At 47.9% G+C, this 20,131-nt stretch overlaps 1 protein-coding gene across 2 annotated transcripts in view; it reads right to left on the reverse strand.

Moving 5' to 3' along the window:
- Nucleotides 1–20,131, reverse strand: part of LOC147108835 (protein phosphatase 1 regulatory inhibitor subunit 16B-like) — a 155,084-nt gene that overhangs the window by 56,950 nt on the left and 78,003 nt on the right. For both annotated transcript variants that reach the window (XM_086005727.1, XM_086005726.1), the window contains exon 3: nucleotides 4,007–4,077. In XM_086005727.1, coding sequence (XP_085861853.1) covers nucleotides 4,007–4,077 — 71 coding nt within the window. The remainder of the gene's footprint in view (nucleotides 1–4,006; nucleotides 4,078–20,131) is intronic.

Here is a 20,131-nt window from a genome sequence, read left to right on the forward strand (position 1 = left end):
CTGCCTGCGCTTGGCTTCCGCTTGCTCCCGGCGAAGAGACTCGAGGTGTTCGGTGCCTTCCCGGATGCTTCTCCTCCACTTTGTGCGGTCTTGGGCCAGGGATTCCCAGGTGTCGATGGGGATGTTACACTTTTTCCAAGGAGGCTTTGAGGATGTCCTTGAAGTATTTCCTCTGCCCACCTGGGGCTCTCTTGCCGTGCCAGAGCTCCGAGTAGAGCGCTTGTTTTGGGAGTCTTGTATCGGGCATGCGGACAATGTGACCCGTCCATCGGAGCCGATCGAGCATGGTCAAAGCTTCGATGCTGGGGATGTTGGCCTGAGCAAGAACACTGACATTGGTGCGTCTATCCTGCCAATGGATTTGCAGGATCTTGCGGAGGCAGCGTTGGTGGTACCTCTCCAGTGCTTTGAGGTGCCTGCTGTACATGGTCCATGTCTCTGAGGCATACAGCAGGGCGGGTATCACTGCTGCTCTGTAGACCATGAGCTTAGTGCCGGGTTTGAGGTCCTGGTCTTCAAACACTCTCCCTCAGGCGACTGAAGGCTGCATTGGCACACTGAAGGCGGTGTTGGACTTTGTCGTCGACGTCTGCCCTTGTTGACAGTAGGCTCCCGAGGTATGGAAAGTGGTCCACGTTGTCCAAGGCCTTGTTGTGGATTTTGATAATCGGGGGGCAGTACTGTGTGGCGGGGGCAGGTTGGTAGAGGACCTTTGTCTTACGGATTTAACCCTACCAACACAACCTTCTATTCCTTTCTCCCTTGGTCTCCTGCTGATTGATTACATCGCAGCAGAGGCATAAGAACGGTGGCTTGGCAACCAGCTGATTTGGGGATGCTGCATGGCAGATGACCATGGGGAGGTGTGGCGGCGGGGTGAACGAACTGGATGTTAAAAAAGGGCAGCGCCACCCCCGTTGCGTTAATTGGTTTACTAGAACTAACACAATATTGATGTTTTTTTGGTTGGTGTTAAAGAGCCACTTTGTCCCATAGGACGCCAACTGATCTATAAATCATGAAAGCACTTCCTTTCAGAGCCTTAAGATGTTCCACTGCAGAATAAGGCAGCGTTCCTGCAAGATTTTGTTGCTTTCCATAGAAGCAAGTACTTTTTATTGGTTTAAGTGGTCTGCTCTCTTCAGACGGACAACAACTTGCATTTATATAGCATTTTTAAGGTAGTAAAACGTCCCCAGGCCCTTCACAGGAGTGTAAACAAAACAAAATTTGACACCGAGCCACATTAGGAGATATTAGGACAGGACCTTGGACAAAGAGTTAAGTTTTAAGGAGTGCCTTAAAAGGAGGAGAGAGAGCTAAAGAGGCGGAGAGGATTTGCGAAGGAATTCCGGAGCTTAGGGTCTAGGCAGCTGAAGGCACGGCCGCCGATGGTGGCAGCAAGGACTGGATTTCGACGACTGGCCATCATGTACATCGTACAGAAAGCCATAAAACAAAGGCAATCAGTTTCCCATTTGGCTTGCAAGGCATCTACAAAGCTGTCAATTACAGAAGAGCCACGAATGGGGAGGGGGAAAAGACCCACCTGGTGATTTTACTCCCTCCTGGGAGGATATTTTGTTTCCCCACACCCCCACTCCTTGGAGGTACAGCTCGGATTGGGTACTTGTCATGCATGTGTGAGGAATCAAGAAGGAGTTGGATATATTTCTTAAGACTAAAGGGATCAAGGGGTATGGGGAGAAAGCAGGGACAGGGTGACGTAAGAAAACTACTAGACACTTGGTCTAAGCGTTAAACAAAGCTTTAACCAACTGTTTTACAACATGGAGGTCTAGTTGTGTCCTTCACTAGTTCCTGTTAAGAATGTCCTGCGCAAGCTGGGCCCATGCCCGAGTATTTATACTCTCCCTGGACATCGCCACCTGTAGACCGCTCAGTATTATTTCATAAGTCTTTCTTTCATGAATGACTGATTCATGTCACAGGGTGCTGAATTTGGATGATCAGCCATGATCTCATTAAATGGCGGAGCAGGCTCAAGGGGCCGAATGGCCTACTCCTGCTCCTATCTTCTATGTTTCTATCACGGGTGCAAACCTGTGTCGTACCACTACACAGAGCAACACATGGCACATCCGTGCACTTGTGATCGCAGTGTCAGTATCTTTTTGATCACCGAGTCAACGTTTGGTGCTGCCCGCCATTATTGTATTGTGGGATTAACCCACCTGCCTGCACTTAGCGGTCAAAGGAACCCGAGCCCATCAGCAGCCCGGCTCAGAGCTAAGGACTCGTGTCTTAGGTGTCAGCCGTGGCTCAGTGGGTAGCACTCTCTCGCCTTTGAGTCAGAAGGGCAGCACTCTCTCGCCTCTGAGTCAGAAGGGCGTGGGCTCAAGTCCCGCTCTAGAGACGTGAGCACAGAATCCAGGCCGACACTCCAGTGCAGTGCTGAGAGAGTCAGAGGTGCCGTCTCTTGGATGAGACGTTAGACCAACATCTGCCCTCTTAGGTGGAAGTACAAGATCCCATGGCAATATTTTGAAGAGGAGCAGGGGAGTTCGCCCCAGTGTCCGAGCCAATATTTATCCCTCAACCAATACCTAAAAACAAATTATCTGGTTATTTATCTCATTGCTGTTTGTGGGATCTTGCCGAGTGCAAACTGGCTGCCTTGTTTCCTACATTACAACTGTGACTAAGCTTCATATCTTCCGATTAGGCACTTTACAGCCTTCCGGACTCAATATTGAGTTCAACAATTTCAGATCATAACCTCGGCCCCTATTACATTTTTATATATATTTTTTATCCACACCTTTGTTTTGTGCCCTTCCCCCTTTTTTTCTCTCCCACATGGCAACTGTCTCTCATTCTGCCAGCGCATTTCATCTAGAGCCGTCTTTTGTCTCTTTACTAGTCCTATCACCATCTCGTCTGGTTTTGAATACCTCTTAATGTCTCTTCACTTCTCCTTTGTTCTTTCATCCCCATTTCCCAGCCCCCAAACTGGCCTTTAATCTGCTTCATTTCCTGTGTTTTTCAGTCCTGACGAAGGGTTTCGACCTGAAACACTGACTCTGTTTCTCTCTCCACGGATGTTGCCTGGCCTGCTGAGTTTTTCCAGCATTTTCTGTTGTTATTTCTTCATTAGTACTTCATTGGCTGTAAAGCACTTTGGGACGTACTGAGGGCATGAACAATGCTATATAAATGCAAGTTCTTGATTTCAAACAGCACTTATCATGCTATGAAGCCTACAGAAATGTAAATTTTAGATTTGCCCTGTTATTTAAACAAAGCTGTTGCCCTGATATCTCAGTTGGTATAGGCAGGGTGTAACTGAGCCATACAGGGCAAGATGGCCCAGATTCAATCCCTGGTCCGTGCTGGTTAGTTGATCTCAGCCAGGATGTCAGCAGGGGCAATACCAGTGGCTCAGTGGGCAGCACCCTTGCCTCTGAGTCAGGAGTTTGTGGGTTCAAGTCCCACTCCAAAGACTTGAGCACAAAAATCTAGGCTGTACTGAGGAGGTGCTGCACTGTCGGGGGTGCCGTCTTTTTGGATGAGACATTAAACCGAGGCCCCGTCTGTTCCCTCAGGTGTAAATGAGCCCATGGCACTATTTCGAAGAAGAGCAGGGGAGTGATTCCTGGTATCCTGGCCAATATCTATCCCTCACTCAAGATCACAAAAGTAGGTTATCTGGTCATTATCACATTGTTATTTGTGGGAGCTTGCTGTGTGCAAATTGGCTGCCGCGTTTCCTACATTACAACAGTAACTACACTTCAAAAAAGTACTTCATTGGCTGTAAAGTGCTTTGGGACATCCTGAGGTCGTGAAAGGCACTAGAGAAATGCAAGTCTTTCTTTTGTTTTCTTTTCGCGAGTGAGAGTCTCGGTTATAAACGACTGTAAGTATATATATTTCTCTCATGGAGACTGCATCTAACAGGGGGTTGCTAAAGGTCTTTGTTTCTCCAACTGGACTGCATGAGATATTTCCGGCAGTAACAGTGAATCAAAAGACTGCTCCTTACCTGATGTAATGCAGTGAGTCCATCTTCATTGCACAGATCTGGATTCATATTCTTCTTCAGTAAGAGGCTAACTGCAATAAAAACACTACAATTACTCAGAGAACACAGCTCTGCTTTTAGACTAACTTTCCCCCATTTAAAAAAGGGAATTGGGCATATCATAGAATGATACAGCACAGAAGGTGGCCATTCGGCCCATCGTGCCAGATCTTTGGTAGGGCTTATCCAATTAATCCCACTCCCCTGCTCTTTCCCCATAGCCCTGTCAGTCATTTTTTTCCCTTCAAGTATTTATCCAACTCCCTTTTGAAAGTTACTATTGAATCTGCTTCCACCGCCCTTTCAGGCAGTGCATTCCAGATCACAACAACTCGCTGTGTAAAAAAAAATGTTTCCTCATGTCGCCTCTGGGTATTTTGCCAATCACCTAAAATCTGTGTGATCTGGTTACCCTCCCTTCTGCCGCTGGAAAGTTTCTCCTTATTTACTTTATTCATGATTTTGAACACCTCTATCAAATCTCCTTTTAACCTTCTCTGCTCTAAGGAGAGCAATCCCAGCTTCTCTCGTCTCTCAGTGGCTCAGTTGGCAGCACACTCGCCTCTGAGTCAGAAGGTTGAAGTCGCCAATTTTTTCCCTCCAAACCAGCCTCATCAGCCGGCGCCAACAGGCCGAATTTCACAGCCACTCTCTGCATCGTAGGGAATGTAAGGTCTGTTTAGGGGGCAGACTGGTGACACTGAACACGAGAGGAGAGGTTGAGTAGATTGGGACTCTACTCATTGGAGTTCAGAAGAATGAGAGGCGATCTTATTGAAACATATAAGATTGTGAAGGGGTTGGATCGGGTGGATGCGGGGAGGATGTTCCCGATGATGGGTGAAACTAGAACTAGGGGGCATAGTCTTAGAATAAGGGGCTGCTCTTTCAAAACTGAGATGAGGAGGAACTACTTCACTCAGAGGGTGGTAGGTCCATGGAATATGCTGCCACAAAAAGCTGTAGAAGCTACATCATTACATAAATTTAAAACAGAAATAGACAGTTTCCTAGAAGTAAAGGGAATTAAGGGTTACGGGGAGCGGGGAGGAATTTGGACATGAGTCTAGGTTCGGATCGGACATGGCCCTGCGGGTAGCGGAGCGGGCCCAGGGGCTGTGTAGCCTGATCCTGCTGCTATTTCGTGTGTCTAATTCTGTTAGATTCAGGAGATGGTTCTGGGATAGTAGATTGGCGGTTAGGATCAGATCAGCCATGATCTTATTGAATGGCAGAGCAGGCTCGAGGGGCCGATTGGCCTACTCCTGCTCCTATTTCTTATGTTCTTATGAGAGAATACCTCACGTTGTAAACCCTAAAACTGACAGTGTCTTGCAGAGTTTGGGTCTCAATTCCGCTGACGGCTTTAGTGGGCAAATGAAAACGGTATAGTAGTACTGAACCACACAGGCCAGAAGGCCCCACGTTCGATCCCCATGTCTGGAAGGATGCTTTAGCTTATGCCAGTTGGGACAGCAACGAGGCACCAAACTAGAGAGGCAAAGTTAGCCCATGTTCCAGTTCCAGATTGCCTCCAATTCTGGCCTCTTGCACATCCCCAATTTTCATCGCTCCACCACGGGCGGCTGTGCCATCAGCTGCCTAGGCCCCAAGCTCTGGAATTCCCTCCTTAAACCTTACTGGCTCTCTACCTCTCTTTCCTCCTCCTTTAAACCTATCACTTTGACCAAGCTTTTGGTCACCTGTCCTAATATCTCCCTATGTGGATTGGTGTTAAATACTGTCTGATAACGCTCCAGTGAAGCGCTTTGTTTTACTATGTTAAAGGTGCTATATAAATGCAGGTTGTTGCTGTTGCTTTCGATTGAACCCTACTGGAAAAGTGTGCATGCACAGATGTTGGCTCATACCTTCCAGACATGGGGGCATAGATTTAAAGTAAGCAGAAATGTTGTTTTAAAACACTTAGGATGACAAAGTAGATTTGTCAAAGAAGGCAAACAAATAAGGAATTGTTCCTGTGCCAAGCTGAGTTACTGAACTATCAGGAAACATCTTAAATGCGATAACCATAATTGAAGAAAAATGTAATCGTGCCTGATCACAGCATCTCTCCTGCCTCCAGTGACCTAGCCGACTATAGCGTGTAGCCATCTCCAGCAGTCCCACCCATAATTTCTCTCTATATTTATAATTGCATCAGTAACTGGCATATTCTGTTGTGTATTCTTGTAGTGTGGTAGCTAAGCAACCAGCTCTATGCATGTGTCCGGCAAATGCCAGCGAGTGATGCGAAAATGAATCAGTTAAAACTACGATGGAACAGTTAAACTAAAAGCAGAGCCTCATCACCACAGCCCAGATAAACATCCTACATTTTAATTCATTTAAGTCAACATTTGCAGCCATTCATTTTAACCAGAGTTGTCAAAATGGGGCCAATCATAGAATGGTTACAGCACAGAAGGAGGCCATTCGGCCCATCAAGCCCGTGCTGGCTCTCTGCAAGAGCACTTCAGCTAGTCCCACTCCCCCGCCCTTTCCCCGGAGCCCTGCAAATTTTTTTCCTTCAGGTACTTATCCAATTCCCTTTTGAAAACCGTGATTGAATCTGCCTCCCCCACCCTCTCAGGCAGTGCATTCCAGATCCTAACCACTCGCTGCGTAAAAATGTTTTTCCTCATGTCGCCTTTGGTTCTTCTGCCAATCACCTTAAATCTGTGTCCTCTGGTTCTCGACCCCTCTGCCAATGGGAACAGTTTCCCTCCATCTACTCTGTCCAGACCCCTCATGATTTTGAACACCTCGATCAACTCTCCTCTCAACCTTCTCTGCTCCAAGGAGAATAACTCCAGCTTCTCCAGTCTATCCACGTAACTGAAGTCCCTCATCCCTGGAACCATTCTTGTAAATCTTTTCTGCACCCTCTCTAAGGCCTTCACATTCTTCCTAAAGTGCAGTGCCCAGAATTGGACACAATACTCCAGTTGAGGCTGAACCAGTGTTTTATAAAGGCTCATCAGAACTTCCTTGCTTTTGTACTCTATGGGCTGGATTTTGATACTGGAGGCGTGACTACAACTTTTGGGGTTGTAGTCCCGCCTCCATCGAGTTGTGGCCAACCCACGCGATTTTCACTTGATTGACCTTGTTGAGCCTGCGCAGGCCAATTAAGGGCCACCTGGCAACAGGTGATGTCACAGATTGACATTTCATCTGTCAAGAGCATTTGACAGATGAAATATCAGCGTTTGACAGCTCTTTGAAGCTGTCAAACACTGACAATCCGTACACGAAGTTAATTCCTTCCTCTCAGGCAGATTTAGAGATCTCTCGAGAACAGAAAGCTAAATGCTGCAGATTTTGACAGCTCGCGGCCATTCTGCTTTCTGTGCCGGTGAGATGAGGGGCTCACTTTACACACACCAAACACACTTACCTCTGCACTCATGCACACATCACTCACCTGAACACCGGACATCTCGAACCCTCCAAGCCCTTCAGCCCGACGGTCCGCCTCGCTAACTTGGCGTGGTTTGGAGCCGTCGGGAATCCCACACTTCAGGAATAAAAATAGGGATTAGGCTAAAAACTGCCTGTTAACAGGCAGTTAATTGGCACTAATCCCCTTCCCACCTCGGAGAGGCGGGTCCCAGCACAGGTCAGGTATCCGCCTCCTTTGAAACTGGCATGGAGGCGGGTTGGGGGCGGGATGGGTTCGTGCCCCCCCAATTTGGCGATTTGAACCCCCTACACGCCTCCAATCCCGCCTCAATGGCCCAATGAAAATCGAGCCCGATGCCTCTATTTATGAAGCCCAGGATCCCGTATGCTTTTTTAACCGCTTTCTCAACCTGCCCTGCCACCTTCAACGATTTGTGCACAGGTACCCCCAGGTCCCTCTGTTCATGTACCCTTTAGTTTATATTGCCTCTCCTCATTCTTCCTACCAAAATGTATCACTTCGCATTTTTCTGCATTAAATTTCATCTGCCTCGTGTCCACCCATTCTTAGCTGGGGGATTTTCAGTTACACGTCAGTTATATGTCTTACACTGAAAACAATTACGGTGAAATGTGCATCTCTTGCTTAGAAATGCAGTGGAGAGAAGATTGCTTTAGAAAGGATCTGATGCACCAAGACTCACGTCACCTCTCCCCGATAAAAAAAAAATCCGTTTATGTACATATACATCCAAAGTGGTCTGGCCTACTTGACTCCAGCCCACACTACATGGTTGACTCCTAATGCCTTCTAAAATGGCCAAGCAAGCTACTCAGTTATAAAAATCTTTTACTAAAGGCGGCGGCGGCCTACCAGCACCTTCTCGGGGGAACTAGGGATAGCCAATAAAAGCAGCCCTGCTCGCCTCGCCACATCCCAAGAACAATCAATAAAATTCACATCATAACGTGCAGCTCTGTTATCGATTAGTGTCTTCGGTCATAGAGGCATGTGGCTGGATGGCAGGTGTTTGAAGGAGGAGCATTGGGAAGGAAAAGCATTAGATTTAGAGCAGCGGTGGATTTTTAAAAAAAGTTGTCTTACAGCTATAAAGTTGGATTGCTATACATAAGAAAAAAATTCAAAGCTCCCTTATGACAGCAGGTAAATGCACAGTGTGGAGCCACGCAGTTCCAGGTTCAGCTCCGGGGTTGTGCTAAATAGGCTGATCTCAACTAGGGAGCAACTGAGGCGACATAATTGGTTTTGGTGCTCTGGGCTAGGAAGCGAAAGTAAAGTCACGATTGAAAAGTGCACGTGTGTGGACATTGGTTGAAGACAGGATTTGCCTGCTTGTGATGTGCTCCACAGTTGAATTCTGTGCTGACGTCACTGTGGGGCTCACACATGAAGAATGGACGGCCACTTCAGTGAGGTACTGCTGGCAGCTGTAGAACCATTCCAAAGCAACGTTCAGTGCCTTCATGAGTGAAGGCTGAAGAGAGGAGAAAAAGTGGCAAAAATAAATAACATAAGAAACAGGAGCAGCAGTCGGCCATACGGCCCCTCGAGCCTGCTCCACCATTCAATAAGGTCATGGCTGATCTTCGACCTCAACTCCACTTTCCCACCCTATCCCCATATCCTTAGATTCCCCTAGAGTCCAAAAATCTATCGAGCTCAGCCTTGAATATACTCAACGACTGAGCCTTCACAGCCTTCTGTGGTAGAGAATTCCAAAGATTCACAACCCTCTGAGTGAAGAAATTTCTCCTCATCTCAGTCCTAAGTGGCCGACCCCTTATCCTGAGACTATGACCCCTAGTTCTAGACTCTCCAGCCAGGGGAAACAGCCTCTCAGCATCTACCCTGTCAATCCCCCCACAGAATCTTATATGTTTCCACGAGAACACCTCTTATTCTCAATTTGATTGTCACTTTACTCGATATTCCGGCTATTTGTGACTTTGAAGAAGCTTCTAATAGTTTTTCGCTCAATCTGACCCATTTCCCACATGAAACCATGGGCTGGAAGATAATTCATCTTGTGCTGCATCTAGGAGTTACTTATCCTCATTTAAAATTAGGTACTTTGGAAGTCTTTTTCCCCATGCTTTCAGGGATATGGGCACAATGAGCTCATTCTTTTCTGGAAAACAGTGAAGTCACAAGGTGGCCATATTGGAGAAATACCATGGCGCAGCAGCTGGTGTCCATGACACAGGACTCTGGCACCTTCAGGAAAGAAGCAGCAAAGGGGGAAAATTAGAAGGAAAGAATAGCAGCCACTTGGCACATGAAATGGCCAATGGACCCTTGGCAGTGCAACTTCCAGGTGCGTCTACACCACATAGGAAGCTGGGACTTGGTAATGCTGTGGATCGATAGGCTGGCACATTGCCAATATGCTACCGTTCAGCCAATGAGTTGCACTGTGCCAGCCAATAACCTGGAGGCAGGGGCAGGATTTCGGACAGGACTCACAGCAAATAAGTCCATTTTACAGCAAACAAAAGTCTATTTACTCAGCACATTCTATTTAAACAGCTCGCTAAAGCAAACAGTCTACAGAGTCTATTTTAAAAAGTCTCCAAGAACTACAGCAAACAGAACTTGTGACCGAAGCAGGGGGATTACGTTTGCTGATAAATGCAGGATTTTTTCTCCAGAGAAAGGCAGTGAGTGGCGGGTAGTTACATACAAATTGTGTGTGTAAAATCAATCCCAGTCACTTACAGCAGCGCAGTCTCCAGGTGTGATTAACTAGTGAATTACCCATTTCTTTTTAATTCATTCATGGGACGTGGGCGTCGCTGGCAAGGCCATCATTTATTGCCCATCCCTAATTGCCCTTGAGAAGGTGGTGGTGAGTCGCCTTCTTGAACTGCTGCAGTCTGCGAGGTGAAGGTACTCCCAGTGCTGTTAGGGAGGGAGTTCCAGGATTTTGACCCAGCGACAATGAAGGAACGGCCGATATACTTCCAAGTCAGGATGGTGTGTGACTTGGAGGGGAACCTGCAGGTGGTGATGTTGTCATGTGCCTGCTGCCCTTGTCCTTCTAGGTGGTAGAGGTCGCGGGTTTGGGAGGTGCTGTCGAAGAAGCCTTGGTGAGTTGCTGCAGTGCATCTTGTAGATGGTACACACTGCAGCCACGGTGCACCGGCGGTGGAGGGAGTGGATGTGGTGGAAGGAGAGAGGATGTCGTCCCATCCTCTGTCGTCACATTACAGTATGCAGGCGACGTTTGCGTCTGCACTCACTCGGAGGTCGAACTCCAAACCATCGTCAACACCTTCACCGAAGCGTACGAGAGCATGGGCCTTACACTAAACATCCGTAAGACAAAGGTCCTCTACCAACCTGCCCCCGCCACACAGTACTGCCCCCCGATTATCAAAATCCACAACAAGGCCTTGGACAACGTGGACCACTTTCCATACCTCGGGAGCCTACTGTCAACAAGGGCAGACGTCAACAATGAAGTCCAACACCGCCTTCAGTGTGCCAGTGCAGCCTTCGGTCGCCTGAAGAAGAGAGTGTTTGGAGACCAGGACTTCAAACCCGGCACTAAGCTCATGGTCTACAGAGCAGCAGTGATACCCGCCCTGCTGTATGCCTCAGAGACATGGACCATGTACAGCAGGCACCTCAAAGCACTGGAGAGGTACCACCAACGCTGCCTCCGCAAGATCCTGCAAATCCATTGGCAGGATAGGCACACCAATGTCGGTGTTCTCGCTCAGGCTAACATCCCCAGCTTCGAAGCTTTGACCATGCTTGATCAGCTCCAATGGACAGGTCACATCGTCCGCATGCCCGATACGAGACTCCCAGAACAAGCGCTCTACTCGGAGCTCCGGCACGGCAAGAGAGCCACAGGTGGGCAGAGGAAATGCTTCAAGGACACCCTCAAAGCCTCCTTGAAAAAGTGTAACATCCCCACAGACACCTGGGAATCCCTGGCCCAAGACTGCACAAAGTGGAGGAGAAGCATCCGGGAAGGCGCCAAACACCTCGAGTCTCTTCGCCGGGAGCAAGCGGAAGCAGCTCAAGGAGCGCACGTCAACCCAAGCACCCCACCCACCCGCCCCTTCAACCACCATCTGCCCCACCTGTGACAGGGACCGTAGGTTCCGCATTGGACTCATCAGTCACCTAAAAACTCATTTTTAGTGTGGAAGCAAGTCATCCTCGGTTCCGAGGAACTGCCTAAGAAGAAGAAGCATGTTTAAGGTGGTGGATGGGGTGCCGATCAAACGGGCTGCTTTGTCCTGGACAGTGTCGAGCTTCTTGAGTGTTGTTGGAGCTGCACTCATCCAGGCAAGTGGAGAGTATTCCATCACACTCCTGATATTTTGACTGGGAATAGTGATGTCACTATATGCAGCCTACTTTGGTTCCAGCTCAACCTTCCCCAATATAGCACATTCCCAGAACTCAGACAGCCATCTATAGTCAGCTGGAGTAGACAGAAGGCACAACCCCCGATAAAAAGCAGAAATATTTACTGGTATCAAGTTGCCTAATTCTGACCATTTATTTTTGCTTAGTCTCCTGTGGTGGTGACTCCAGTCACCCTTTGGTTACTCACCCTTCTTTGTGTGCGAGCTTAGATGGTATGTGTCGGTAGCCTTTTCAAGAGTGGAGGGAATCACATCCAAACCCAACCCTGTCCTCATCTGACATTCACACACCTGACTGGCAAAAGAACCAGAGGGGGAGGTGAGGAGAAAGTCTCTTACGCAGCGAATTGTTATGATCTGGAATTCACTACCTGAAAGGGTGGTGGAATCAGTAACTTTCAGAAAGGGTATATACTTGAAAAGGAAAGAATTTCAGGGCTATGAGGAAAGAGCAGGGGGGAGTGGGACTAATTGGAGAGCTCTTTAAAAGAGCCGGCACAAGTATGATGGGCCGAATGGCCTCCTTCTGTGCTGTATCATTCTATGATTCTACATGGACCTTCCAATAGTGGCCATCACACAACAGCTTGCAGTGAGCACCCTGGTGATTGTTTTTTTTAATTACAAAATTAATATTTTTACATACAGTCTCAATTAACCTCCCTGTAAAGGCAAGGATTCGAAGCATCGGCCTGATCAATCAGTGGGTGTGATTAACAATGTAATCACCTCAGCAGAGTGCACGAGCATTTAAAGATGATTACGGTTTAGTAAGTCTGACCACTAATTGCCACTTAGCTTAACGAACATTGTTTAAAGCGACTGACCTAAATGTTTTCGCAATGAGAGGGTCTTTGTGTGTCTGTCTGTCTCTCTCAGATGGAATCTTATGTTAATTGCTTGGAGAGAGAGAGAGAGAGAGAGAGAGAGAGAAAACCCCCCAAATATTTTCCAACTTTAAAATGAATTGGCAACTGCGGCTACAGGTCTGAGCTGATCAGTAACTAAATAATCACCCAATTGTAATGTGTAATCACAGCTCGAGTAACTGGAGCAGCCAGGGTTATCGGAATTAACCCGGTGCAGTGCCGGGTTAGTTAACATGCTGCATCTTCACTCACTCGCTCTCTGCTGCAGCGATGCCAACTGCTAAGCAACGAGGGTGGGAAATGTATTTCTCATTCAAGTGAAAGGATCAAAGGGCCCCAGTTGTGGCTCTCCAATCTCTGTTGGAAACACAGCAAGGAATACACGGTGCTCATGCATAATCTCCCACAGTAATGAAACTCACGCTGACGCGTGCATCATGTATGTTTAATGCGGGAGCAGCAGACACACACTCACGCACCCCCAACAGAATAGGCACTTTACAGCCTTCCAGACTCGATATCGAGTTCAACAATTTCAGATCATAACCTCGGCCCCTATTACATTTTTACATATTTTTTTATCCACACCTTTGTTTTGTGCCCTTCCCCCTTTTTCTCTCTCCCACATGGCAGCTGTCTCTCATTCTGCCTGCGCATTTCACACCTAATCTAGAGCCGCCTTTTGTCTCTTTACTAGTCCCACCACCATCTCATCTCGTTTTGAATACCTCTTAATGTCTCTTCACCTCTCTTTTGTTCTTTCATCCCCATTTCCCAGTCCCCAAACTGGCCTTTTAATCTGTTTCATTTCCTGTGTTTTTTCAGTCCTGACGAAGGGTTTCGACCTGAAACGTTGACTCTATTTCTCTCTCCACGGATGTTGCCTGGCCTGCTGAGTTTTTCCAGCATTTTATGTTGTTATTCCCAACAGAATAGAGTTGGGCAAGAGTAGCACCTGGTGTCATACCTAGACGTAGGGAGCAGAAGGGCCCAGGTTCTGATCTCTAGTCGAGACAGAGTTGACTGTCTCGACTGGTGCTGTAGTTGAGCTGCTGCAATCAGTCTCAGAGCTCCTGGGCTCAGCTCGTGACGGTGGTTATGACACCGAGTTCAATTTTCACCCAGACAATTTGGGAAACTGAATTCAATAAATCTGATCATTTGTGAGCTAGCACCAGAAAAAAAAAACCATGAAAACTGACAGTTTGTCGTAAAATAAACCTAGTCTGGCCTATACAAAAAACAACAAATTGTATTTATCTAAAAAAAGACTTGTATTTCTATAGCGCCTTTCACGACCTCAGGACGTCCCAAAGCGCTTTACAGCCAATGAAATACATTTGAACTGTTGTAATGTGGGAAACGCGGCAGCTAATTTCCGCACAGCAAATTTGTGCCCACAAACAGCAATGTGATAATGACCAGATAATCTTTTTCTTTAGTGATGTTGATTAAGGGATAAATATTGGCCCAGGACACCGGGGATAACTCCCCTGCTCTTCTTCGAAATAATGGCGTGGGATCTTTTACGTCCACCTGAGAGAGCACAGACGGGGCCTCGCTTTATCGTCTCATCCGAAAGACGGCACCTCCGACAGTGCAGCACTCCCTCAGCGCTGCACTGGAGCGTCAGCTGGATTTTTGTGTTCAAGTCTCTGGAGTGGGACTATGAACCCACAACCTTCTGACTCAGAGACGAGAGTGCTACCCACTGAGCCACGGCTGACACATATTAAAACGTCCAAGGCGCTTCACAGGAGCGATTATCAAACAAAATTTGACAGCGAGCCACATAAGGAGCTATTAGGGCAGGTGACCAAAAGCTTGGTTAAAGAGGTAGGTTTTAAGGAGTGTCTTAAATCAGAAGAGAGAGGTGGAGAGGTTTAGGGAGGGAATTCCAGAGCTCAGAGCCTAGGCAGCTGAAGGCATGGCCGCAAATGGTGGAGCGAAAAATTAAATACATTACTCTAGTACACACTATGTGGTTGACTCTCAATTCACTCTGAAGTGGCCTAGTGTGCCATTCAGTTCATTGTGCAATAAAAATGACTACAAAATATGCAGAGGCTCAGGAAGGTTGGCCAGTGTCACCTGGTCAGCGCATTTGGGTATGGCAATAAATGCAGCCTTGTTGGCGTCATCCACATAAAAAAAATAAGACTTGCATTTATATAGCGCCTTTCACGATCACCGGACGTCTCAAAGAGCTTTACAGCCAATGAAGTACTTTTTGAAATGTAGTCACTGCTGTAAGGTGGGAAACACAGCAGCCAATTTGCGCACAGCAAGGTCCCACAAACAGCAATGTGATAATGACCAGATAATCTGTTTTTGTTATGTGGATTGTGGGATAAATATTGGTCAGGACATCGGGGGATAACTCTCCCTGCTCTTCTTCGAAATAGTGCCTTGGGAGCTTTTACGTCCACCTGAGAGATCCTGATTACAAATTTAAGAAAAGAGACAGGGAGGGAAAATATATAAGTCAGCCAGAGTTTTTGCTCCTGATCATTGTCCAGTGATACAAATGTGCACGTGGACATTGGGCAAGATCAGGATCAGGCTCTCAATGTGTACACTCAATGAATCACTTGGGTGAAGTATCAAAGGGCCGCTGGAGCCCGTGTAACTGTACCCCCCACGATGAGGGCAGAGCCTTCAGGAGAGCAGGGAAGCAAATGGTTTATAGAGGTGTACACAATTTACATCGACCCCCTACTCTGAAATAGCAACTTCTCTGCTATAGTGGGTGGGTGCACGTGGGTAACAAAGGGCAAAGGACTGCAGCCATTGGCTGGCAGGAAGGGGCTGCTCCCTTTTAACCTGACTTTCCCTGTATTTTCTGAAGAAAAAAAAAAATACTTTTAGGAAGCCGCAAAGTTTTATTTGCAGATGTACCCGTGGGATGACATCATAGTGTACAAAAGGCCCAAAGATGCAGTGAGAATTCCACACAAACTGGTGGGAAGGAATGAGTCAGAGCAACAGCCAAGGAAGCCAACCAGCCTCAGCACTCCGCAACGGTTGATTCCAACACTGTTCCCTCTACACAGACCCGTTTTTATTAATGAATCAAATCCAATCAGCTTCACTTAACCCTCGGACTGCTGGAATGTTACCACCTAACATGAGGGCCAGTCCATTGTGCCAGATATCACGGCGGGGGCGGGGGGGGGGGGGGGGGGGCACAATACAGTACTTGCTATACGACAGGTTTTGTAAATCCAGCCCAGACACAATTTCAAAATACAGGTAGACTACCTTTTATCCGAACTGCCGAAAACCGAAACCTTCTAAAAACCGAAGGTTTTTTCGTTCAGCATAAGTCGTGCGCACGACATGACCAGAGTGGCGCATGACTTACGCTGAGCAGAGGGTCAGCGTAAGTCGTGCGCACGACTCCGACCCCCGCCGCCGACCCCCCGCGGACCCCCGCCGACCCCGACTCCCGCCGACCCCCCCCCCCCCCGCGGACCCCCCCGCCAACCCCGACTCCCGCCGACCCCCCCGCGGACCCCCACACCGACCCCGACCCCCACCGCCGACCCCCACCCCCGACCCCCCGCTGACCCCCCCCGCGGACCCCCGCCGACCCACCCCCAACAAATTTCCCAGTCTTATAAAATACCTTCCGAAATCTGAAATTTTCCGAAAACCAAAACACGGCTGGTCCCGAGGTTTTCGGATAAAGGATAGTCTACCTGTAGCAGCATTTAACGAAATCCAATTATCACAATGAAGCCATAGAAAATAACTTCATTGACAGTAGAAGTGAACATTAATTTACCACTTACAGTTCTCAGTAATGTCATAAAAAATGAACGTGCTTCCATCCTATCACAGACCTTCCATTTTGTTCTTTCCTCCCCCTCCCCACTTTCCCTGCCTCTGCACTTGCTTAAAAATCTGTTACATCTCTAACTTTTTCCAGTTCTAACGAAGGGTCATTGACCTGAAACGTTAACTCTGTTTCTCTCTCCACAGGTACTGCCTGACCTGCTGAGTATTTCCAGCATTTTTTGCTTTTATTTCAGATTTCCAGCATCCGCAGTATTTTGCTTTTGCAAAAAGTTAATGTGCTGGCTGCCCTGATTGAATTGCAAATGTGGAATTGAGTCATGCTGGCCAGGAGGGACCCTGGTTTGATCTTCGCCCTGTGCCGAGTCACCTGGTAGCCACAACGGCAGCAGAGGCACTTTAATTAGCATCAGTGCCCCTGGGCCAAGGAGGGCAAGAAGAAATGATCACTACAACAAAAACTTTTATTTATATAGCACCTTTAATGTAGTAAAACGTCCCAAGGCGCTTCTCAGGAGTGTTATAAAACAAAATTTGACACCGAGCCACATAAGGAGAAACTAGGGCAGGTGACCAACAGCTTGATCAAAGAGGTAGGTTTTAAGGAGCGTCTTAAAGGAGGAAAGAGAGGTAGTGAGGCGGAGAGGTTTAGGGAGGGAATTCCAGAGCTTAGGGCCTAGGCAGCTGAAGGCACGGCCACCAATGGCTGAGCGATTAAAATCAGGGATCACAGAATCACAGAAACCCCACAGTGCAGATAGAGGCCATTTCGGCCCATCGAGCCTGCACCGACACATATCCCACCCGATCCCCGTAACCCCTACACCAACACATATCCCACCCTATCCCCACGTATTTAATCCCCCTAACACTAAGGGTCAATTTATCATAGCCAATCAACCTAACCTGCACATCTTTGGACTGTGGGAGGAAACCGGAACACCCGGAGTAAACCCACACAAACACGGGGAGAATGTGCAAACTCCACACAGACAGTCGCCCGAGGCCGGATTTGAACCCGGGTCCCTGGCGCTGTGAGGCAACAGTGCTAACCACTATGCCACCGTGCTGCTCAAGAGGCCAAAATTAGGGGAGCGCAGGTAGCTCAGGGGGTTGTGGGGCTGGAGGAGATTACAGAGATAGGGAGGGTTGAGGCCATGGAGGGATTTGAAAACAAGGATGAGAATTTTGAAATCAAGGCATTGCTTAACCACAATGTAGGTCAGCGAGCACAGATGGTGATGGGTGAACGGGACTTGGTACGAGTTAGGACACGGGCAGCCAAGTTTTGGATGACCTCAGGTTTACGTAGGGTAGAACGTGGGAGGCCAGCCAGGAGTGCGCTGGAATAGTCAAGTCTAGAGGTAACAAAGGCATGGATGAGGGTTTCAGTAGCAGATGAGCTGAGGCAAGGGCAGAGACGGGCGACGTTACGGAGGTAAAAATAGGTGGTCTTAGTTATGGCGTGGATGTGTGGTCGGAAGCTCATTTCAGAGTCAAACATGTCACCAAGGTTGCTACCCAGCAGATGTTACACAAAGACAGGACGGGGTCCAGCCAGGATGTTGCCTCATTCTATCTAGGCTCAAGCACTTGGGCGAGGTGCCCATGGAACCACACTGCAGCTTCAGTCAGCAACTTCAGGAGAGGAAGGGAGGAGAAAAACACCTTCAAAATCCATTTGTTCATCTTCTCCAGGGCTCCCATTTTCACTGGAGGAATCAACTGAGCCACCGGTTAGCCAGTGAAGCTGCTTTTCTTATTGTGGCCCCGGATGATTTGATAAAAGCAATTGACGCTTTGCAATGCGGCTGCTTTCCTCTTCGCTGCCACCTCCAAGGAAACAAATCGGGTCGGTTGGTAAACAACGGCTGCACAATCACAGTGACTGCCCGCTGAGCTGGACGCTGCAATGAGGCGGCAGATCAAACAGCGAGCTTGGCTCCAGCCCAGATCATTGAGACGAGGAGGTGCTGAGAACGCGCTCTCTCGATGGCAGCCCACACACTTCAATAAAATAGCATTCAAAGGGTCAAGTCACTAATTCTGCTAAGTGAATGGAAAGTGAAAACCTCAAACCCATTTCCTACCCACGCCCACTGTGCTCACTTCTGCTAACTGAGCAAATATCGACTTCTGAGGAGAAACCAGCGTATGCAAGACACATTATGCTGTTTATAAACAGGGGTGGAGGGCATGTGTCTACACAAATAAAATTGGTGAGAAACAGGCAACATGTCTCTGCTACTAACGTTTAAACCAAGGACTGTTCATCTTGGGACAGAGAAGGTTAAGAGGTGACCTAATAGAGGTTTTTCAAGACGATGAGAGGTTTTGATAGAGTAGATACGGAAAATGTTTTCCTGCTGGCGAGTGGGTCAATAACCAGAGATCATAGATTCAAAATCATTGGAAAAAAAATCTAGAGGGGAGATGAGGAGAAATTTTTTTTAACTGTCGGGATCTGGAATGCCCTACCTGAAAAGGTGGTGGAAACCGATTCCATAAATAATTTTTAAACGGCGTTAGACGGGTACTGGAGGATGAGGAACTTACAGGGTTACAGAAATAAAGCGGGGATGCGGGACTGAGCATGAGCCAGCGACGGGCCGAATGTGCTGTAGGTTTCTGTGAATCGGTGAAGCTTTAATCCTAGTTTTTTTTTAAAAAAAAGCACGCAGTACAATTTCTGTTTTCCTACGAATCATCTCCCCTGCAGGACAAGTGGGGCCCGCGGTTGGGGGGGGGGGGGAAGGGGGAGGGTCGCTCCGACAGCCTGCCTCTCTTCCGCTGTCTTGCCCATGCCCGGGGTGTCTGGCGGAACGTTCGAGGCCTTTCGCGACCCGTGGGCACCGCAAGACGTATCATTGATTTGTTTTCCTCTAAGCTTCTTTCAGCTTAATTGGGCTTGGTGTTAGACTATTGTATTAGTGGTGCCCTCCTCAAATAAGGGGCACGGTGGTGATTTTTTGCATCTGTCTGGCAACACTGTGGCAGCCCAGTGCCAGCCCTATTGGGCCAATTAAAACAGGCATGTTTCCCAGGTTTTAGTAAATTCTTTCCATAGTAACTCATCATGTTCAGGTGCCTGACATGGAGGTCTATAATAAGTGTGATCCTCGCTTCACTGGAGTGCGGTTGCCTTCTTATACCTCACCCAGTTGGCTATTCCGCATGCGTGAGTTTTGACAGCGAGTGTCGACAGGCTACTCAACCCTGAGGTATCACAGCCGAGCCTAATCTTGCCCTCATCCAACTTCCACAGACGTGCGCCTCCAACAGAAGTCACGGACGAGGCGTTAAAATGAGGCCCCGCCTGCTCTCTCAGGTGGACGCAAAAGATTCCACGGCCACTATTGCGAAGAAGAGCAGGGGGAGTTATCCCCGGTGTCCTGGGCCAATATTTATCCCTCAACCAACATCACTAAAAACAGATTATCCGATTATTATCGCATTGCTGTTTATGGGAGCTTGCTGTGCTCAACCTGAGCTGCCGCGTTTCCTACATTACAACACTTCAAAAAGTACTTCATTGGCTGCAAAGCGCTTTGAGACGTCCTGAGGTCATGAAAGGAGCTATATAAATGCAAGTCTTTCTTTCATTCTTTAT

This window comes from Somniosus microcephalus, chromosome 13, assembly GCF_052327205.1.
Source record: "Somniosus microcephalus isolate GS21.2 chromosome 13, FLI_Smic_1.0, whole genome shotgun sequence".
NCBI lineage: Eukaryota > Metazoa > Chordata > Chondrichthyes > Squaliformes > Somniosidae > Somniosus > Somniosus microcephalus.